Raw genomic sequence first — 23,796 nt, 5'->3', positions numbered from 1 at the left:
AGCTGCGAGTTCCGTAATGTTTTGTCCTAAAACATGTCCTTATATCCTGAGATCCGTTCAAAGTAATACTTAACAATGAATAGCCCACACAATAAAAGTTGAATAAAACTTTGCTATTTTAAAGCACATTATGTTGATTTTAAAATAGTTTTTAAACTAAAAAGGAAACGATAAAAACAATTTTTGAAGAAGAAGAAATATAAATTACACCGGTTCTGAAAAATAAATATGTCCTCTAGATGTCTTCCCAGATGTTCTCCCAACACAATTCCTTCCACATTGACTGGTGGGTGTAAGGGAAGATGCAGCTGGTAGAAGATTAAAACGTTCTGCTCCATATCCGACGTATTCTTCACTTTCTAAAATATAATTTTGATTGAAACGATGTGAAAATAGCAAGATAAGTAAATTATTGTGTTCAGCGAGCGTTGTTAGATGCACTCATCTATCCTGGGGTCCGTATACAGAACATTGGTAGTTAATGTGCTAGAGTTAACACTGCTCCCAACACCATGAGTATGAAATGAAATCAAGGAGCAATTTGTAAGCGAACAACTCCGGCGATTGAAATCAAGACACCCATCTGTAAGGAAAACTTAAAAATAAAAAGTTGCATTGCTCAACTTAAACCTGGAATAGCTTACTCTGTAAATCTGAATTTAAATAAAAATCGATCGACTTTGTAGGTTGCCATAGAGAAGCTGTCATAAGCTATCACGACATAAAAAGTTAAGCATGGTAACTGCAGAACTACTCGGTTGTCTGCGTCGTCTTAAGTGCTTTCCGATGTCCTATCGTTAGGTTGATTGCTCGTAACTAAACAGTGTATCTTTCACCGGAACTACGACAATATTAACAACTGGCAATTAAGCAATACGAACACTTTACAAGCTGAAACTGTTTATCTTAGATGTATTTTAGACCCGACAACTTTAGAATCCTGCATTACATATCGCTGTGGCCAGAATAAAACAAAAATGCGATAATTGTAAGTTTGACGCTTAATTTTTAAATGTTCATTTTCAGCACGTCGTACATCTTACACCTATATGTATTATCTTTAGGAATTCTAGGCAGAGTATTTTGTCTACTCTAACGTCAAGTTTCTGGAGTAGGACGATTTCGATGGATATCCTGATATCAGTATGCTCAGTGGCGTACGCAGGATTTTCTCAAAGGGGGGGCCATTGACGGTAGCGTAACCAGGAATTTTGAAAGGGGGGGGGGGTTGACGACCGGCGGGCGAAGCCGACACCCAGCGGCGGGGGTCTGGGGGCCTCCCTCAGAAAATTTTAAAAAATTACTTTAAATTTGGTGCATTCTGAGAGCATTTTCAACAAAAATGTGGGTATGAATATTCCTGTAAAATGGTGCTGTCAGGTGGCATAGCAAAAGGATAAGATCATGTTTTCTTCGGCATACTGTATGCTTAATAGTTTATACTTAAACTAAAAGCAGGTTCTGATTATTCTGCTTCATCGCCAGCTAGCATGGATCATTCTATGAGGTGCAGACAACCTAATCCTAGAGTCAACCATATTGGAACAGAAATGGATAGAAGCCCAACTCTATAAATTTAGGCTACAACAAAAAATAGCTAAATCATGATGCTTGGATTACACTAAAGAAAATGTAGCCTATTTAGTGTCATACTGTAGGGCGTAGGCTACGATAGAATAACGATACGGTACTCAACGTTTTTTCTCTTTTAGTTGAACATCAATGTTGAAGTTCGGTTTTTGCGTTGATTTGTTGAATGCATTTTGTTCATGTGTAGAATTTCTGAAAAAAAAAAGAATAGAAGAATATTAGAATCAATTTTCCACACAAAACCTCGTAGTAATAGGAAGCATTGACGAAAATTGTTTAAGCTAATTGTAAAAAACTTACATTACTTTAAAAAAAGCAATACGTTTCTAGAAAAGAGAAAGTTATTTTTGCATCAATATTATGTATTTATAGATTAATTAAAATATAAAATGATACAAAAAAAGTTTAAAACGTTTTTGTCATGTTTTTATTTTGCTGCTTGTCTTGATGATTTCAGAGGACTTTAGAGTGGTTTCATTTGCTTGTAAATCATTAAAGTGACCTCTTTTGCAATCTTGTACTTGAAATGACCGTGACAGCTTGGTAGCTATTAGTCACAAACGGGAAAGTATAATGGTAAAAAAGTCGATAGACCTAAACACTATTCTTTCAATACCTTGTACTGGCTTCAGAGTCTTTAATTAGAATGTGCACGTCGTCTCCAATGCATTTTTCGACTAAAAATTGAGAGGTACATGTGCTATCAGATGCATCAGTGGGCGTATTTGCTTTGCTGGTTTGCTTCTAGTTATAATTAAAGAAGAATGGTCAAAGCGGATCAATGTAAAAGCCTTCAGGTTGCTATCTTTGCCAATCAGCCCTTCGCAATAAGCTTAGTAGCAGCCACTCCTTACAAAACTGTTAAAAACCTGGTAGAAGAAGACGTTGTATGGACGCTTGTTAATGCGAGTTTGCATGATCAGAATCGGTCTACAAGCTTTGCAAAAGATTATCAAGTAATCAAATCTTACGAGCCTGGACTACAAAAAGGTAACTAATATTTGTTTTTCACATTGTTTATTTGAATCCTTTTGTACAAACCGCTTAAACTAAAACATAATTCACTAAAAAAAATCAACTGAACTATCATAAACGCTGGAATGTTGCAGTTTTTCATTAATTTTCACGTCTACCTCGATATCGGAAATGAGCATACAATAACGATGATGAATTTAAGCAGTGGTGGATGGATGGATGGATGGTCATTTTATTTTTGTTTGGATGCGAAACGCCGAAACACACATAAAACAAAAACTGACAGTGTGCATCCAATGAGAGAGTGCGAAAGACCGTAGCCCTGAAGGCGTAGGAGGTCGTCGAGTCTGCACTCTCTCATTCAAATAGTTACACAAAAGAAAGTATTGCGTTGATAATATTGTTGCAAATTGACACAAAAAAGAAGAAGGAAGGAAGAACAGAAAAAACAAAACAAATACAGATACTACAAACAATAATAACAATTAACATAGTCAGGTAGTGGATGTCGTTTTTATAGCTCTTGATTATTGAAGAAGTGTATTTTGCACATTTTACTGAAATATTTGAAGCCTTTGTTCATGTTTTTTTTCATATTTTGAGGTAAATTGTCCCATACCTTGATTCCCATGCATTTTAAACTTTTTTGAAATAATTGGATATTTGCCAGTTTAGTATAAAGTGAATTGGAACTTGAACGTCGGGTGTTATACGAATGAATAGATGATACATGTGTAAAGAAAGTTTTGAAGTTTTCCGGTAGTTTATTATTATAAAATTTGTACATAAATTTGCTTATTTCTAGTTTATAAGTAGAATTAACAGTTAGTATTTTATTTTCTTGATAGAGTGGCAGTAATTTAGTTTTCATTTCAAATGCTCCTGTAACGATTTTAATTATCTTATTTTGTCTAACCTGAATTCTATTCAAGTATTAACAACTTCCGGTGACTTCGGTGACTTCCGAACAACAGAATGCTTCAAGTATCCGATTTTATGTAGGCAAAGTCATTAACTTTGGTTGAAAGTTGCATTGTGATGTGTAGGCCCGTTCAAACTTTGTTGATCTTTGAGTTTTGGATAAGTCAGACATTTTAGTTTGGTTTTGATTGATTTGGATAATGGGGAAAAAAAACTAGCCTAACTGTAATAAACGGTAACTTCATCTTGTTTGAATTGTGATATATAGGAGACTGAAAAGAAGAAAACTGCTGTTTAGAGATGTTACTTTTTGCCTCGGTTGTTAAATTACAGCTTCTGCAATACCTTTAGGAAAAAATGCAGTTGGTAGCAAAAGTAAACTGGTGCAGATTCACAATAGACCGAAGCAGCTGCATGTTCCTCGTCTGGTTAAAATTTATGCTAGACTAAGTGACTACCTGAGAAAAATGTAAAACAATGCAAAGTGTCACGTCTGGTTAAAATATGGGTGCATAAAAGAGAATCAAATAAAGTATAAAAATATGTTTAATTTACATTTTGGCCTTTCGTCTTTTTATTTTCGTGTCTCAAATGTTGTAGAAATTCAACGACTGCAACTAAAGCTGCTAATACCAAACCTCCCAAGAGTACACAAAAGACGCCAGCAAAGTTCTCCAGCGAAAGTTTACTGAAAAAATACCAATTTCGTAACATGTCAGCTTGTAATAATTCTACAAAAATGTTTTTAAAAGAATAAACAATGAAAACTATTAATACTACAAAAAAGTGATCAATGCCAAGCAAAAAGCCAAGCAGAGCGAATTAAATCAAATATAGTTATTACTATCTAAACCCTTGACAGCCTGTTTCACCTAAAAGGAGGAATCATCAGAAGGTCCTTATTCAAATAGAATCGAATTATTAGAAATAGAATCAAATAAAATAGAATCAAATGGATTCTATTTGAATAAGGACCTTCTGATGATCCTCCTATTAGGTGAAACAGGCTGTAGAGGTTTTAGATAGTAATAACTATGTTTGATTTGTAAAAGAATATGTTTTGGATGCTATGTAAATAAATGAAATCATATAAGTTTATAAAACATAGCCATCACTCTTTATCAACCATATTTTTTATTTCTCAGAAATGGAGTACAGAATTACGTATGGAAGTCATGTGACGAATTCACTGCTGTGACGCAAATTTTTTTATTGATTGCACCAATGAAGCACCAGCTGTTTATTTTTTTACATCTTGACCCCAAATCGCCTTAAAAATATATTTAGACATAAACATTACATCGCCACCTTGCCTGACTTTTTTTTTCTGTAGGATCAGAACACGTTCCTTTGCTTGTCCACCATTTCTGCTTCAATCTCTCTATCTCTCCTTGTTCCTGAAGCTGCAGTATGCTTCAAAATAGAAAGCGTTGAATTTTGCTACGTTTTTTAAACTAAAGCATGGCTTTTTTATTTTTATAGTTTCGACCATTGTTTTTGACCATTTCGACTTGTATTAATAACTTCGACCATTGAAGCAAAATAGCATTATGTGATGGTCGACAGCGAAGTTAATTAAAGGTCAGTATTGTAAAAACTTGAATTTGTCTATGAAGAATATGACAATGCATCTTTGCGATGCAAGTTTTGATGAAACAAGAAAATGAAGAAAATTACATTAAAATGGTGGGACAGTGCAAAAAAAACCTTGATCACATTTCTTTGCTTTATTCATGCTTACGTATCTTTAACCGTTATTTACGTGAAAATAATGAAACAAATTACTGCATAAAACTAATTCATATCTAAAAATAACGCATTGAGAGACTGCAATATAACTATATTGTTATAGCTTTTCTAGCGTTCTTTTGGGGACTATAGAATAGGTTTCCGTCAGGAGTCGCCAATAGTCATCAGAAAAACACAAGTAATTTGATAATTACTGCACAAGCCTGGCGAAAAGTCTCATTCTACATGTATCTACAATGTATTACCCCATAGACAGAGCATCACGTATTGGATGTCCCTGCTGCACTGCTATGCCGTAGCCTTTCGAAAATATCGAGTCTGGTGTGGTAGTGTAACCGCACTCAGGATCGGATTGGACTAAATATTCAATCACAGCAACATCCCACAAAAATGCGTAGTTTTCTAGAAATTGTATAGCTTAATATTAAAACTCGCTGTAAGTGTGCAGACATTGAATTACGCGGTATGCTATGACGTAGGTTAATAATCAAGCACTAACTTTAAGTAATTTGCAGCTGATCACAAAGACAGTCGTCAATTGAACATATTTTTCATTTTTAAGTTATCTTGGCGTAAGATGTAGCATAAGATTTTGGGTAATCATCAGAGGTAGAAATAGACCAACTGTATGTATTAACCATGTAGGCTACTGTAAGGTATATTGTGACTGTTGTGGCTTGGAGTGTTTTTTCTTCCCGTCCGTAAAAAAATTAAAATGATATGATGATATGTTTTCCGTCATATCGTTGCCTTACGTTGATTTTCTTTTTAACAAGCCTACACTGCATAGCATGGTTACCTTCTTTGACCTTTTCGAATCCCTTTTTAGGGTCGTCCACCAAGTTGCGAGAATCATTTACTATGTTCCACAAACCTCCCCACATATCCGACGGATCTTGCTTTGCGGTACCTGTGGGTAGCGTTAAGATTTGAGCTAAATAAGCGATCAACATTTTATGACAAAGTGGATCCAAGGGGTGAAAATATCTTTCATTATCCATGATGGCATTTCTAAAGTTGATCTAACTTTTTGTGATTTTTTTTTCTTCTTGTTTAATCGGTAAGTAGTTTTATGTAAGCATATTATCGCATTGTAGAGAAAACCCTTAAATCAAGTAGCAGAAGATGTTTTGATTGTAGTTTTTACTTACCTCTTCTTCGTAAAAACTCATATATACTTGTATCCCTTGCAGTACCGAAAGATATGTCGTTTTGAGAAGCCAAATCTCGAAATGAAACAATTGTGTTTTCCAGCCTAGCTACAGTTAAATGAGCAGCAAGGTGGGCGGTGTATGATGATGTCACAATGAGAATGAAGAACCACCAGACTCCGGTTACAATTTGAGAGGAGAACGTTACCAAATTCAAATCAGTACCTAGGAATAAATTTATGTTACTTTGAAATAGTGCAATAGTTTTGCTGTGTGCAGCAACCAAGTGCAGGGCGGTTGAGAGGTGAATCTTTGGACCCGGTGCCCGTGAATATTGTATATTGTTGAATGGAGTGCAGTGCAGTGCATACCTTTTCATATCGATAAATTTAACTTTCTTTTGTTTTCGTCGCAATTTCGCCTGCTTTCTTAGTATTACACAACCTATAGTGAAATCAGCTACTCAACGTTATTTCAATATCTAGCAATCTCAATGTAGAAGTGGTTGGTTTGAGTGTCAAAATTCTAAAAATGGTGTAAAGCTGTAAAACGATTGGTTTTAGATGTTAAATACCGTACATGTTACATAAAACATGTTACATAAACAAATTACATGTTAAATGTGATTTTAAAACACTCGTCCTCAGTTTTCAGGTGGCACTGCATGTCTGGGAAGTCTGTAATGTCTTGGAAGTCTGTAAAGTCTATAATAACATGACGCTATCCCTAGTGAACCATACCCGAGGCAGATACCAATGAGACCCTCAGACCCCAAAGCAAGACACATTCAAGAAAAATTCACTATAGTCAAAGAACACTCGATGGTTTCTTCGAGCTCACTGGCTTTTTGGAAAGGTTACGGGCAAAAAAATGGTCCTAAGCCCGAGTCCAAAATTACCTTCTTTACCCCTTGTCAACACTAGGCCATGGATACCGGTATTTCGGCTATCGCTTAGTCTTGTTATTGGTAATTTTTATATACAAATTGACAAAAGTGCTTGCTTGAATATGGATACAAACCATGATCATATGCTATAGTTGTATTATAGCTACAGTATTTCCACAAGAGTATATGGTATAGGCCTACAGTAGATCAGTCTATGCGATGAATTGAGTTTCACTTTTTGCAGCACAATCGTTGCTTACTTCACAAATGTATAGATACAAACGATCTGTTTTAGCCTAATGCTACTTCGCTGCTGTGGTAGTAGCGGTTTGCATTATAGCTTTCCGGACACAGTGCCTTATAGACATGTGTTTGACGAATCAGAATATTTTTCACAGAATATCTCGCACGTAAATCCTAAACTTTTGAAAGTTCTTGGCGCTACTAAGAACTGTTTATGAAAAAACGGCATAAACATCACACTAAAACTGTTTTTTTACACCATTTTTTAAAGAACAAAGCGATAAAATTAATAAACAAATACAGCTTTCTGTAAACAAATAAATGATTTAATCGAGCAAGGGTGGTTCGACTGGTGGATGTTCAGCTATCCATAAAGCTTTTCAAGAACAATTTTATTTTACGCAGCAAAAGGGGATTGAAAAAATTCAGCAGCAAGAATGCTGCAAGCAGTAAATTCAAGCAGTTCAACTCAGTGACCGAGCTTGTTTCAGTTGATTAACGATTTGCAAGTAAGCAAAACTGTCAAGACTGATCTAGGAAGATCACAAATGTTTTTTCACGTTTGTGGGTTTTTTATGATATTATTGACTTACCTTGCTGTGCCAAGGAGCTATAAACAAACCAGCATATGCCGTGCATGGATTTATTACGATGTGAACGGACCATTGCTTGACGTGGAGAGACACGAATAAGAACGTAGAGAATGACAGAGACCAAAACCAACCCAGCCATAATAGCGTACCAAACGGTTTGGTCAAAAGGGTTAAGAAACGCGAAAAGATTTGTTGCAGCCTGTGAGATAAATTAAATCTTTCATCTTGTATAGTTAGCTATAAGTCTTATCTATAAGAGGCAATGTACAGAAGCAATTCACTATTAAAATTAGTCTATATTGTTTATGTATAAGATTCTACAAAACGTTTGTCAATGTAACTTATGATCTATTCAACCTGATAGGTTGCTGTAGGCCAAGGGTTCCTCAACTAGGGGCCCACTCACCGCTAAAAGGTGTGTGACCTGTTTCAACGGGGTGTGTAGATGTTGAATCATGAGGGTTAGCTATCAAATTACTCAAGAAGCTATGCTTGTTTATTATGGTTTTTAATCAACATTCTGAAACCGAGGCGACTATTACTTTTCAATCATTCTAAGAGGGAATGTGTGAACTGGTTAGTGATATCAATGTGGCACCAACAAGAAAAATAATTAAGAAAAGAATGCTGAAAAAAAAACAGTAGCCTAAATGTACCGAAATCAATTTTAGTAAAATTAATCACAATGCAAAGCCAAAGTACCTTAGGCTTTTTCAAAAGTATTCCTACGGCATAGTTCATATACCGATTAGTGAAATCGACAACTTGTTCTCGCTGGGGTGTCACAGTCATCGCGGATATCGCAAAGTCGGCTTTCTGCAATGAAATTCAAGTCAGTAGCCTATGCAAAGTCATATGTTTGATATTAATCATGTTTTTAGCATCCATTGCGACAACATACAGTACACTGCGATCACAGATTTAACACAACAGGAAGCAGCTAAGGGACATATAGTCGAGTCAGCTGTTCCCTTTATTTTGTCATGCCATGAATTGTCTTTTGTCTAGACACAGCCGTGTGCTCTGAAGAGGTGTTGAGCCGACATCAATTTTAAACGTAGCACAGACGTTCTCACCACTTGGCCACGCAATCTGCAAGTTTTTGAAGTAATTTTTAATGCTGCAAATAAAAATACACTCAAGGAAAGCGAGACGTAAAACAGTGTATTTCGACATTAGAAATAAGGTTTTGAAACTAGCCAACTTGTGAACTTACTGAAAATCATTGTCAGTAAGTAAGTCGATGTCGTTTTTGACCACTTGCACCTAGAGTTTTTTTACTACCCCAGGGTGAAGGAATTTTGTAGACTGCTGTACTGAGAGGGCTACAAGTAGGAAGCAGCCAATCTTTGATTTAGTTTTTTTTTAAGACACGCAGTTTTTCGTTTAGAGAACAAGATATAATGTAGGCTAGTCGTTGGTGATATGATCTGCAGTCTGTTTCTACCAACCTCACACCCGAAAGAAGAAAAGGATGTCATTGCCTGTTGGTGTAGGATTGTGCCTATTGCAATGCCCGAAGACGTGAGAAGACGACATATCAAGGTTAAATGTGTCGCCTGCATAACTGAGTGGTGAAAGCCCTGGTACAGCACTTGAAGAGGCGCCGGTTCGACCCCCCTCAAGAACATACGGCTGTGCTTTATGCAAGACACTTAAAGGCTTGGCTGAAGGTGGAAATTTAACCACAGGGATAAGCCTGAATACGAAGGATTATGTAATACTGTAATAGTAACAAAAAACAAGCTATGGCACAAACAAAACATTTAATGGATGTTTGGAATGATAAAAGCTGCGATGAGCTTGGGAAATCTGCATAACACATTCTAATTTATTGCTCGTAGGTTGGTCTTTAATACAACAAATACAAGGTTTATTTTCGAACCTTTGATGCTACTTCACCAACCAATCCACCCCATTCTTCGTTTTTGTAGACGCCATATTTTTTATCCTGAACTTGATAAACTTCGTAACGAAACTTCAACATCCCAGAAAGCAAATAAAGTAGATCGATTGAGAATCCGGAGAAGTTGAAGTGTCCGTTCGAATCATTTCGTACAAAGACAAAAGGCTCGTCCTCAAAAAAAAAAAAATATATTAAAAAAGATCTCTTTTCAAAAGATGAAGAATCGGCGGTCCAAACACAGTATCAAGATCAGGAGTTCTTAATCTGGGGTTCGCTTATCCCCAGGGCTTCACAAGAAAATGGCAGATAAATTTTCATGTGAGAACAATGTGTGTTGATTGAAAATAGTGCTTACATTTTGCCTAAATTTGCGTTATTGTGATGCAACAATGTGAAATCTACTGCTTTGCCAGCAAGATTATCGAGAGTGTGTGACCATAAGTGTGTAACGATTTGCCCACTGATTTTTCTTCGCGGTGCCATCCTTGTGGTATTGTTATGTCAAAGACGCCTGTCAAGGCCCAAGGACTGCCAAGGAGATGTTGGCAGTTTACTTTTGGGTTTTCGTAGTAAAGGACGTAAATAAAAGTTCTGTTCTGTGATGTTCTGATATTTGTTTTGGTTTAGTTTTGAATCTTTACCCTCGGACTGACAAAGCCTTGGTAGGTTATTTCTGGTAGTTTCGCATACTTGTAGAGGCTCTTGACGCAGGGCTGGTTACTGATATTGACAGAGTGAAATTGCCGATTGTTGAAGTGTTGTTGCCGGGGAATTATTCCATCTATTAGGTGCCGCTGAATGGAGAGCAGTCTGTAGAATTAAAATGCGTTGCTCAAGCGCACATCCCGAGAGTAGACTCTGGTAGGGTTATTAGTAGACTCTGGTTATTCCTGGTAGCTTCGCATCCTTGTAGAACTTTTGACGTAGGGCCGATTGTTAAAGTGTTGTTGCCAGGGTATTATTCCATTCACTCGTGCTGCTAAATGGAGAGCAGTCCTGAAAGTGCGTTGCTCAAGCGCACACCCCAAGAGTCGAACCAGCGCAGCATGATCTTGAGCCGGGCGCATAACCACTGAGCTAACGGGGCGGACTATCATATGTGTAAGGCTGCTTAACAGACAGTGTGCTGCAAGCATTGCAGAAAATCATAGTTGGTTGAGGGCTAAGGCAATAACATCGACTAGCCAAGATTTAATTTAGTTACAGCAGGTATGATAAATTTTAAAGTTTTTTGTAGGAAAAACTAACTATTAACAATTTCAAATAAGCAACATTGCTGTATAAAATTTAAACTTTAAATTCTTTCAAATAGTTGTGTCTTCATCAGGGATTCGGGATTCGTGTCGTCTACATCCACGTGGTAAATCATGGTAACTGAAAACTTTTTCAGGCTTATGACGACAACCAGGAGCAGAGACTGCAAAACTGAATTTACCTTTCGCTTAGGTGGCCTGGCGTTTGCTTACAGTGCCGCGGAATACGCAGCTCCGGCATGGTGTCGCAGCAAGCATATAGAAAAATTAGACGCCTACCTGAACGAGACAATGCGCATTGTTACTGGATGCTTAAAACCAACACCACAGCAATACTTACCAGTGCTATCAGATATCCTACCCGCTAATGTACGCAGAGAAGCGCTGGTGTCTTCATTAGTAAATAAAGCCTGTGCTGTGCTGACCCGAACCACCATCACGGCGCTCGTTTGCAGGATATGCAGCAAAACTCCAGCTCGCTGATTTCAGCACGTCAAATGCCTGGTTTGGGAAATTGAGCACTGCACCAAAAATAAAATCCTGCCTCGTTCTATTTGATCTCTCCTATCTCCTACTCCGACTTGGTTCTGAGCTTCAGAGACGGGAGTGGGTGACACTGAACTGATTAAGAACGGGAGTTGGCCGCTTCCTTGACACACTGGGGTATGAGGGACTCTGCTGCGTGTCAGTGCAGTGCGACGGAGCAAACAGCCAACCACATCATCTTTGGGTGTCTCATCTATTCCCCCCCAATGGAATAACAAGCCTCCGTACACATGAAGATCTGACGAAACGTTGGCTTCAAGTCCTTTCTTTCGGCTGACCACAAACTTTCTGCTTCATACGAACGACGACGTCAAAAGAAGATATTATGAAAACTACATTCATTATGGATTCGCTGCCATAGACAAAAAAGTTGTAAATATCCGCAGTGTGTTACTTGCTGCAGCGTGTTACAAACTTCAGCAACCATGGTGGGTCACTAGTCACTACCCATTTACATCAGCATTAATCTTCGTTTTTTAATTTCTTCTTTTCATTATTTTGTAACATGTTTATCGATTGAGTTATCTAGCAGGGTAAACCAATCCAAAGAATCACTTTGAATTAACACAAGGCTACAGTAGATATTCAAAACAAGTCCATAACGTTAAATATCTTACTTCTAAGGTTGCAACGCGGTACGTTTTGTTTTCTAGTTTAATTCCGCAATCAGCAACCCAACCAAGACTGTTCGTTACTTCTGTCTGATATTTTAACTTCGGTGAAACGATCGTGATTGAATCAGAAGAGCTATTTGTGGTCTTGCTGACGTCACACGATCCATGAGCTTCTCTTGACGTCACATAATCCATCATTGAAGTACATCTAATCTACAATGTAAGTAAAGCAAATCTCATCGCATGGAAACTTATTGCAAATAGTAGACTACATGCTGCAGGGTAGACAAATTAAGCATGCTGTTACAGTCTATTATACGGTAGCTCACATGTCTCATGCCATGACTGACAACTCTTCTGCATGCTGAATAAAATTTTAGTGATACAATTCTTAGAAGAAAGCAACTAATTTTTCAGCAGATACCCTAATTATTTTCTATTAAACTAGAGCCGAACTACAAGACTGCTACTTGATTGTAAAAGATGTTACATTTGATGGAACCATAAAAATGTATCATGGTAATCAACTTATGACTCACCTTTCCTTCATCAGCAATATCACAAACTTGATCAAACGATGCAGCATTTACGTTTTTGTCTTGAAGCATATTGATATAATATCGATTTTCCAATTTTGTTCTGTGCTGGTTAAAGTTTTGTACTCTACCTCCAAAGAGTTTTGAACTGTAAGCTTTTAAAACAAATAAATGTGGTTTATACAGAAAAATATATAGGCTTATAACGGCCTATTTTGATTCTATTTGAATAAGAACTTTCTGATGATCCCCCTTTTTGGGTGGAACAAGCTGTGGAGGTTTTAGAAAGTAACGACTATATTTGGTGTGGGCCTATAACGGAATATCATATTTTGAAAATTAATCTTAGTTTAAAACTTGTGCTTACATTCAAGGAAAAGTAGTGGCCTTAAAACTTTGTAAACGTGTAAGCTATGGTTCAAGTCAGTAGGAGAACCTTTGAAATTTTTTTTTCATTAATACAGTTCCGTGTTTGGGCTTTGTAAAGATCTCACCACGGTAGAAAAAAATATGTTAAAACTAAGCCTTTATCAAACAAATCTTACCGCGCATGGCATCAGATATCATGAGGTTTGCTTTTCCGTTTCCACGAGCATCGCTTGAGCAAGAAATAACTTCGTTTTCAAACAAAATGTCATCCAGCTTTTCAATATTTACCACTTCTTCAATTGCAGAAGATACAATCAGAAGGGAATTTAAAATTTTTCCGGATATTTCCTGCGGTTTTTTAATACAAAAGTCACTATACCAAAGTAAGTGGTGTGACAAGACGTTCTTTGTTGTTATAATCCTTAAATCAAGATGAGTTTATCCTACGTAAAACTATAGCTGTATGCTGATTTTCAATATACTGTATCAAAGTCTCGATAGCTCCAAAAGGTTTTCTTTCTAAGTGTACTTATTTCCCTCAGACAGTCTATCAATACATGTGGTATAACACCAACAAAGATACAAATCATTTATTTACTGAAGTGTCATTGAACTGAATTCTCAAATTAAAAATATGCTTTGAAAAAAAATGTAGTTCATGTAGTTCAAACAAGATTCTTACTTCGCTGGTCAATTCATCGTGAAGTATCCGAGTGGTTGAATGTCCATTGTCGGCTGTGATTACAGTGACCCCTTTGTGGAACAATAATCCTTGCGTAAATCGAGAATTTTTCCATCCCTTTTAATACAACAACATGCATTGTGTTATTGTAATAGTAAGGAATAGGGTTTGTGCTGTATTATTGTGGTTAGCGAAAATCAAATGCTCAGAAGAAAACCCATTTGCTCGGTTTTATGTTGATAGCTTAGTAAAAGTTATCCTTTCAACTTAATGGTCTTATCTGCGGTAGTTGAGGTTTTTTTTCTTCCAAGAATAGAAATACAAAAACAATGTGGTCAGTTTGGCAGGCTACTAACGAAGCCAAGATGCCGAAATAACTGGCTGTTACCCACCATAGTCGACTGCTGAGATACATGATAATACCAAGAACCAAGGTAAGAAAAATAAATTGTTTTTGAAACTGACTATAGTGACTAGGTTGAACTGCTTTAAAATGCAATCGGTCCTTAAAAAATGTCTCATTTTTGTTGTTGGTTTCTCACTGTTCAACATACAAAACTAATACACAAACCAGCAAACCGCTTCCTCTGAGTCAGTTTGGTTACTTTAAGTTCATATTACATTTATAGTATGGAATGGATAACTAAAAGAGGGAGCGCAAAATAAGAAAATGCTTGGCATTGCGATGCACTGTAGCCTATTAAGAAGTAAACACACTTTTTTGTTTCATGATGTGTGCTTTTAATACAAAATTAGATGCTATAAAAAAATTTATCATAATGCCAACAACAATTTTCAAGTCAAGACGACATTTTACTTTAGGAAAGAATGCTAATCTTGCTACATACCATATCAACAATGTAAAAATGCAAGTAAAGTTTGTATTGTAACTCAGGAACCTGTAAAAGAAATTTGTCTTTAAAAGATTCACAGTCTTAAAAGCTTTATAGAGGGCGTTATGCATGAAAAATAAACATCCAGTAGCTTAGTTGCTTGCAACATCCCGTACTCGCAACCAATTACTTTTAGTGATTGGGGTAGCCTTACTTTATACGCATCTATAAGCAGTCTCTGCATCACAATCTTAAGTCTCTACGTCTACAGTCTTCTGTCATCAGGTATGGAAAGTAGTCACGATTTTCTTTCGTAATTTTTACCTTACATATTTGCAATGAAGCTAAAAATTCCTTTTCGGGAAGCCATTTTTTTGAAATAATTTCCACTGCAATTTGAAATGGCGGTTTGTTTTAGTTTTAAAGGAAGCAATGAAGGAGTTGGAACCACTTGAACAACATTGGAAAACACAACATGACAGCATCACATTACGACACAACAAGTTAACTAAGTCTAGGCATTTGGCAACTATGGAAGCACCTGCTTATAAAGATAAAAATATTGACACCTGGTAACTTCTGTAGGCTACACTAAGCAAGTCAATGACAAAAAGTATGTGTAGAATTGATTTGTTGACTTACTATGTTTAGAATAAATCTTTTAACGGTGTCTTCTGAACCGAGAAGAACAAAGGCAAGTTTTCCATAATTCTTGGAATAACTTTCACCATTCTCTGATTGTTGGAATATGTCGTCCTGAGGAAAAAAAAACAGTAGATACCAAAATGAAAAATATCCTTGTTGCATCACATAAAAAACACTCGGTTGACCTTAACTCTGGTTTAGTGAATATTGTTTGCTTGTCAGCATCCTCTGGGCGTTTAAGGTAGGCTACATGGACAACCTGAAGTTCTAAAATAATAGACCGCCATCTCCAAAGTCTATAGCGACAAGTATAGAATCCAAGACACCTCTTCTCGTTTCTTTTTCGTGGTTTATTTCATTGCATTAGGCTACTATAGATGTCGTGCCCAAACGTCCAGTTACTTTAAAACGCAGCTATCGCGTTCGACTACGGACCAGAATTTTAAGCGTGCAGTTTTGTTGTATTCCTGAAGACCATAAAATTTATTCAAAGTTTATTTTGAAGCCGAAAACAGGCGAATAAAATTAAATTTCTGGGGAGAGCAAACCAGAAATTGTGATAAATACACAATTTAGATTCACTCTGCCATAAATTTTTATAAAAAGTCGTCAGATCTGGGCCTAAACCAGACTACTTGATATATCTGGCCCTACTTACAAATTTATAATTCGGCAGGGGATGGAACAAAATGCCAAAAGCGATATTCAATTTAACCAATCACATGAAGAACATTGCGTTTTGGTTTCGTTGCATTAAAATGACTTTTGCTAGATCTCATTTTCGCAAAACCAGCTATTAAACGTTATTTCAATGGACGTTAAAATAATGTAAAAATCGCAACTTTTTTACTAGAACTACGGTTTAAGCCTACACCAGCTAAACAAAAAAATACCTAGCCAAAGAATCATAACATCTCAATCTCACAGTTGTTGCAGCGAAGCCAATGGCCAAATTAACCATTTTGTTTTTCGCATCAAAATTCGTGTCGATCAGGCTAAAGTATTTTCATTTCGATTTTCATTTTATTCTGAGGTGGTTGTCCTTGAACCCATGAACGTTATGTCAATGTCTACATGTGAAAACTTCATTAAAAGTGTTAGGTACCCTAAGCGCTTACTAAATTTATCTATTTTTTTTTCTGGAACGAAAAAAAGCAGACAGAAGAAAATATGTCACTTCTATAAAATGTGTTCTTCCCAAGAGGCCTCTGCTAACGTTAATGGTAACTTACACAATAATTTAGTTACTTATTGTGTACCACTAATAATAACAGAAGCCAAGATAGCCTACTGCTGATATCAATACAAAACATAAACCATTGCAGACTGGACGACTTTCAACATGAGATTTAAGGTGTTTTCAGTTTCAATAAACGGAGTGTTTCCACGCAATGGAAGCCTTTGTATTGTAACTAGATGCATTCGATTTTCCATCTCGTTCATCATGTCGCTAATTGATAGAGAATCTGAAAGAGAAACATCGAAGTTATGTATGAGGTCAGCTTGACAGGCGAAATAGACAAATTAATGGGACAGATTCTGTGTTTTTTGCAAATGGAAGCAAAAATTGAAAAAGGGCTTCGAAACAAAAAAGTTTCATCGTAAGACTTATAGCAAAACAAGCTCTTTCCTAATCTTTCAATTGCTTGAACACTTCTTCATGCTTGCAACGAAGCACATTAAGCAAATATAGTTTTGTCAAGTCATGGCTGTAGTCAAGCTAATATTGCCACATTTGAAGCAGCCTACTGGTGTAGATAAACAAAGTCACAGTAAACCAACTGTAGGGTTTAACTCAGAAAACGTACAAATGTATATATTTATTTTGTTGCTATGATGCTATCTAATGCTAAATTTCCTCTTTGGAGCATTTGAGAAACATGATGGTCTATGTTGTAGTAAAGTCATACAGGTGTTAAGGTTGCTTTCCACTGAATTGCTATCTGCGGTATTAGGGTTTCCGAAACGTTTTTGCTAAAGATCCATTTCAATGCACTCGCAAACCCTCACCCATTGCGTTTGCTTATAATATTGAAATAAATACAACTTTGTGTTTTTCAATGACGTGATGATATTACAAGTTGAGAAAATGCAGCCTATACCTTCTGTTTCTGTTCTTTTCTCTGCTTTTATGATAATTAATCTCAATGCTAATTTTTTATCACACTCTTGGGCTCCGTGTAGGTTAGGAGAACTGTTTTGGCACAAAAATAAGTTATGTCAAAGATATTTTCAAAAATTTGAAATATGTTGTTTTATTTCGACTCAGTGTTGGTATAGTCGCTTACATTCGGATTGATCGTATACGATGATCAATCTTTTCCAGTTTTGACAGGACAAATAGCGGCCGAGCAAAGCACCATCAGTTGTTCTTTGTTGCTTTGTGACGTCACTCGAATGGCTTTCAATGTTTTCCGAACAGCTTTGGCTTTTTGTGGAAATTCTATTAAAAGAAGTTTGACAAAAAATAAGTTAGAATATAAACAAGTCGGACTGTTATTGGTTTCAATATATAGTCCGTCTTGGTTTCAATAGAACTAGCTTAGCGTTTCTATGGTACTTTTGGTAAACGCAATCAATGTATTTTTTGATCTCATGCATAAGGCCAAACTAAGAGTATTTACAATTTTCTACAGCTGTAGTTAATGGGCTTCGAATCTACATAGCTTGCGTTTTCACACTTTTTTTAAAAGTTTCTTTTCTTGTGCACATTATTAGGTCTATTCATACAGAATCATAAAATGTTTATTTTTTTCAAATGCCCTTTGTTTTGATTATGATCACTGAAGTCATCTAAAACTAGACTGTGACAGCACTTTAATAATTAATTAGCCTAATCTACATTTTCCCAAATACAGTGCATCATTTTATGCTTTGTCGCATATAACTGTTTGTTTACATGTGACAATACTTTCAACCTATTATATTTAGCCATCAGTTAGTTGCACCTAATCAATGGAACGTACGGTTGGGATTAATTTCCTGGCAAACAGATATATGTAAATTTTAATGTATTTTTTTCATATAACTTTTTGTACGTCTTCAGCAGATATAAGACAGTTGCATTAAATGCTATGGGAAGTACAAGGAAAAATGAACTATTTAAGATTTCAAATATTCTTAGTTAATGAGTCCACAGCATAAAATCAATCATTCAAGCTTGATGAACAAAAATATACTTTTTGCTGCGTTGTTTTGGGCACTCCATACCAGTCCAAACCGGAATCTCAAAGGTAGGTAATCTCAATGCAGAAGACATGTACATCAAATTGGAACTGCAGCCGCATCTAGATATGGCAATTAGAATGGATGGACCCATATCCATCAACTGGCAAACTGGAAAAATTACAAAAGTGCCAACTTATGCTCAACATGAGGCATAACCTCTTATCATGTGATGGATTATTAGGATCTTTCTTAAAAAACAAAAGTAATTCTGATCGATTTTAAGTAGTTATCGTCTGCAGACGTAAAAGCAAAACTTTCTGACATACGTTTGAAACAAAATTATTCTTTTTAATCAAATCATTAAAAAATTAGATAAACAAGGCAAAATTATTTCATTCTCGAGAAATTCATTCAAAATGCTTTTATTTATTTATGTAAATCACGGCCGATAAAATATCCACTCAGTCCAAAAGTCGGCAGTATTTTTATTTATGTCCGAATAAGTGAAAGGTAATCTACAAATTTGTACAGAAATTTGCATTTTCAAAACATAATATGGATGAAGTTTTTACGACTATAGTCTTGAAATTCTTTGTTGTAACAAAAAACACAAGATTTAATTGACTTGATTTTTTTAAATTCAGTTTCGTAAAATTTTCGATTACATGTGACTGCTTTGAAACACAAAATCGATCTGGTCTGTGAATTTACCTTTTTTTGTTATAAATTTTACTGTGTATTATTTGCAAACTTAAAAGTTACTTTTCAGTTTTCTTTTTAACAACGACCTTTAAATTTGAATACTATTTGAAGGTTTTATTCGACTTGCAAAAAGCTACTATTCGGCAGATAAGGCTTTTATATCCACACATGGCTTCCGTTCTAGGATTATAATAAACTCCATGCCGACATGAAACTGAATTTCAACCTTGCTAACCAATGTCCAATGTGTTTATTATTGTAGGCTAATTGCTTGGTACGTGCCTGCGTTGGGACTTGGGATACGGTTGCACATCTCATCATTATAGCTGCACTATACTGTAAAACTGTTTAGATTATACTGCGCTGGCAGTAACTCACATATTCGTTCATTGTTTTATGCTCAGCTAGTCATGTATACTGTTAGAACAAACATTTTCACTTTAGTCTAGACAGCAATAAATTGTTTTTTCTTAATTAACTTACATATTATACTGTACCGTGTACAGTGTAGGCTAGGCTACATAAAGTCATAGACATTTGGGCCAGATATGCTATTTCTAAAGTAACTTAAGGATTCTTGTTGAAAACAAGCTAGTAGCAACGGTTTAAAAAATTGGCAATTGGCCCTTCTAATGTTGCCGGAAAACGGAGCTGTGCGTCCGTAACGTAATGTTCCTCAAACAAACACCCGGCTCTACAACGCGAAGAACAAGCAACGAAAGTTGTACTCTCAGCATATGCGTTTGAACAACTCAATTCAAGAAAAGGTCTTTTTTTCACCAGTACCTAGTCATGAATGGTATAACTCAAAGACCGCAACAAATTGACTTTACAATGGGAATCAGGCATAGCCGTACGAGCCAGGGAGGCAGGGGGGCAGCTGCCCCCCCTATTGTTTCAAACATCGCGAATTCGGCAAAATCTTGCAATTATTAGGGCAAAAATTGCTATATGAAAAGTTTCAAAATTGCATAAATTAAGAAAAACTACAAATTAATATCTTTTACCTATCAAACTAAGTACGGTACAGCCTCTTATTTGCACAAGAAATATGCCGCAAAATTTTCATTTGGCACACCCGTATTAATGTATTGTATGGTGATCAAACTGTAGTACGAAATGCATTTAACCAACTGCATCATGCCAATTTGGGCAGCCACCAAAATATGTCTCTTATACTTTTGTGAATCTGCCCAAATCAAAACACAAAATTTGCTATAGCCTATAGCTAATTTTATTTTCACAAATGCATCGTGTTGATTTGGGCAGCTGAAAACATGACATTATCTGACTAGTCTGTTTATGCAACTGCCCAAATTAGCGTGAGGCAGTTTCCCCAAAATGCACAAATTCACCAATTTTTCCCATTTACATAACTGTATCGTTTAGCTTTGGGCAAAAAAAAAAAAAAAATTATCTGATTATAGTCTATTTATAAACTGCCCAAATTGGCATAATGCAGTTGCCTCGGCATTTAAATTTACAAAGTCTTTAATTTTTTTCATAGACCTAATATCTATAAATGCATCATCTTGATTTGGGCAACTACAAAATATGAATTTATATAAATCTGGTAAATACTTTTATAAAACAATTCGGGTGGAGAGATTACAGTACTTTTTCAACCATAAACGGACATAGCTAAGCAACACCACAACATTTAACGAAAAAATGTTATACTGTACCTGTTAAATGTAATGTTAATGTTGTGGTGTTGCTTAGCTTTGTTTGGTTACTTTTATAAAGCTACCCAAATTAAAATGATGCAGTTTCGCCCCAAAATAAAAAATAAATATTTAGTTTGTATATTCAACTGTGTCATGTTAATTTCACCAACATTTAAAATACTACTGCTGAAGTATATAATACTCCTAAATGTTACTCCTACCTACCATGCCAAAGTGCAGAAGCATCGAGCAATGCACAATCAAGGTATATTCAAAGATGAATTCAGTTGTTCTATTTTGATTACTTGGGTAAGAAATTCTAGCTAGCTGGTGATCTTGTTATGTTAGTTTTTCACTGTTATCATGCACCGCATACATTATATTTGAGCAATTTCTATAAAAGCGTGCAAATTTGGGCAAATTTACGTTCTGCCCCCCAAAAATAGTTTGGTCTCGTACGGCTATGTCCGTCTCGTTACGGCTATGTCCGTCTCTATTGACTTTACAATGGAATCAGGTTTACGACGGTGGTTCAAAACCTATACGAAACTGTCGAGATAAGAGGCATTTGTAGTTTTTGGCTACAGATTTAACATTCAATGAATCACATGACGATATACCTTTATGAAGAACTTCTGAAGAACTGCTTAAGTTTGCAATTATTACATCTGGGATGAGCTGGAATTGTAATGATGATGATGAGTGAATAGTAAAGTTTCTCCAAGCAGACATCAACCCCGACTTTATCACACTTGGATTAAGATTGACGTCAGAAAGAAACCCTAAAGATAGTTTAAAGCACAACAAATCAGAAATAAATTGCAGTGATTTGATTGTTGAAGACGACAGCAGTCAGGATCGTCTGCTTGATTTGAAAAAAGCGCCAAAGTTATGAAGGTTTGTAGCACAGTATGCAATTACTGCTTTTAAATTTTATCACTTTTATTTGATTACAATGCAGTTTACATTTTGTGGCTGGCATGTGTCTGGAATTTCGGTTTTAATTAGTTTGAAGTGCTTAATTATTTAAGAACATCGTTTTATCGATTCAGAAAGACAGTTGTAATGCAGGATGACACAAACAAAGCAGTGGAATTTTAATTAGCCTACAAAATACATCACATGGATGTCTGGAGTTGGATTCATACTGTGAAATAAGCTACAGTACCGTTTCCAGGTTCATAACCAGCTTTCGTCTTAAGGCTAGGCTTGACCTATGCTTCATAGGCTTATAAAAATCAAAATGACTATTAGTCGGTTGATATAGAAAGCTCACAATCACACCTAACCAATTTGAAATTCCTGCATTGTATAAGTGAGTAGATGCATTAGAATCTACTTTAGCATGGAATAGTAGTAGTTTCGTTTGGCGTTTAGTAATAGTATGGAATGAAAGTGCTGTACCAATGCATAAAGCAATTAACTGGCATTTTACTAAACATTTTATCAACGCACTAAACACTTCACTTCAAGTGCACTTGATCAGATGGTTGTTTCAAATTAAATTTTAATGCTGGTACACCCTCAAAAATCAATGGTTTGATTCAAAATTAGACCCGAAACAATTTTCAAAATACTGCACAGCAAAGAAAATGAATTTGCTTTAACATTAACGCAATGTATCTTATTTTGCTCTGTTTTGTGAATTAAACGTAGACTATATTGAAAACAACAGCAAAAACTAAAAAAACTAAGCTTCTGGTTTCACTTGAATCGTTATTTGTCAGTAGCACCATGGCTACCTAAAGATACGGCCTGATTTGTCACATATAGCAGAAATTTTCAGATTTTGCAAACTTTGGGCGAATGTTTAAATAAATTTTTCTAAAAATTACATTTTTTCGCCTTCTTTACTGTTTTCCCCAGACGACACAATAAGTTTTAACATCCTCAGATGTTGAAAAACAGAAAATTTGATTTCGAAATTTTTAGCCAGACTGCTAATTTTTCAATAACAGTCTGATTCAGCGTTTTTCAACTTGCTTTTTCTGATTTGTTATTGCTTCCCCAAGGTAACAAAAAGCATTTATATCATTAGGAGACAGCAAAAGGTAAAAAAATCTCAGAAAACCTCAGTCAAACACCAGCAGTAGCTGTAATCAAAATCTGCAAAATGTGGCAAATCAGGCCGCATCTCCAGATGGCCATGGTAGCAGCCGAGGCCAATTCTTTTCCTACAACTGTTCAAGATTTGCAAAATAAAAGTCGCTATGTAATTTGTTTTTAAACCTGCCATCCCAAACCTAGAAAAAAGGCAATTTTGTGATCAACAAGACAATTTTTGTCAAAAATCCTTAAAATCCGCAATAAGACCTTGCAAAATTTTGAATGAAAAATTCAAATATTCAAAAGTTATTCAAATAAAAAATAATCAAATATAAAATAGCAATACTTACCTATACGCCAGACGCGGTCATTTGAGAAGGCAGTCGAAACCAATAAAATGAGCATAAGAGTGACTTTGAAGTGTAACATTGCAGAAATTGTAGGCTAAGTTAAGCGTATACCGTACAACCTTTAATTTCAAAACGCCTTACTTTCGTCGCTATCGCAAAAAATACATTCTCTTAATCTCTTTTATCTAGGCCTTGTGGCAACTCTGAAATGCACAAGCAATCTTAACTGATGATAGAACTTTCGTCGAGTAGGCTAAACTTTATAATAATTTTTCCTTCACGCAACCGAACTTTTATCGATTGAATCGCACGAAGGGAGTGAACATAATTAAATCATTTTTCATGTATGCTTAATAAAACTTGATTCAAGC

The 23,796-nt window shown here is 35.8% G+C and overlaps 1 protein-coding gene across 1 annotated transcript; it reads right to left on the bottom strand.

Moving 5' to 3' along the window:
- Nucleotides 1-204: 204 nt before the first annotated feature.
- Nucleotides 205-22,337, bottom strand: LOC145788343 (uncharacterized). Its single transcript, XM_082600119.1, has 22 exons — nucleotides 22,319-22,337; nucleotides 21,650-21,811; nucleotides 18,672-18,828; nucleotides 17,781-17,935; nucleotides 16,810-16,958; nucleotides 15,490-15,603; nucleotides 14,863-14,913; nucleotides 14,015-14,131; nucleotides 13,509-13,680; nucleotides 12,967-13,118; nucleotides 12,431-12,640; nucleotides 9,994-10,185; nucleotides 8,811-8,924; nucleotides 8,109-8,307; nucleotides 6,387-6,611; nucleotides 6,035-6,145; nucleotides 5,481-5,637; nucleotides 4,795-4,899; nucleotides 4,042-4,174; nucleotides 2,207-2,334; nucleotides 1,697-1,782; nucleotides 205-359 (listed from the first exon to the last, which is right to left on the bottom strand). Exons 1-22 carry the CDS (start codon nucleotides 22,335-22,337, stop codon nucleotides 205-207), a joined length of 3,063 nt encoding a protein of 1,020 aa, XP_082456245.1.
- Between the last annotated feature and the right edge of the window lie 1,459 nt (nucleotides 22,338-23,796).

This window comes from Aplidium turbinatum, chromosome 2 (genome assembly GCF_918807975.1).
Source record: "Aplidium turbinatum chromosome 2, kaAplTurb1.1, whole genome shotgun sequence".
Classification (NCBI taxonomy): Eukaryota; Metazoa; Chordata; class Ascidiacea; order Aplousobranchia; family Polyclinidae; genus Aplidium; species Aplidium turbinatum.
Note: the sequence above shows the minus strand (reverse complement) of the source record. Positions and strands in the feature narration are given on the sequence as shown.

What these genes read in the sequence shown, in the direction of transcription:
- LOC145788343 (XM_082600119.1), bottom strand. An exon ending in ATTCGAAAAGGTCAAAGAAG is followed by an intron (nt 5,638 to 6,034) that starts GTAACCATGCTA and finishes TACAATTTCTAG; the next exon opens with AAAACTACGCATTTTTGTGG. An exon ending in TCAACTAAAAGAGAAAAAAC is followed by an intron (nt 360 to 1,696) that starts GTTGAGTACCGT and finishes ATTATATTTTAG; the next exon opens with AAAGTGAAGAATACGTCGGA.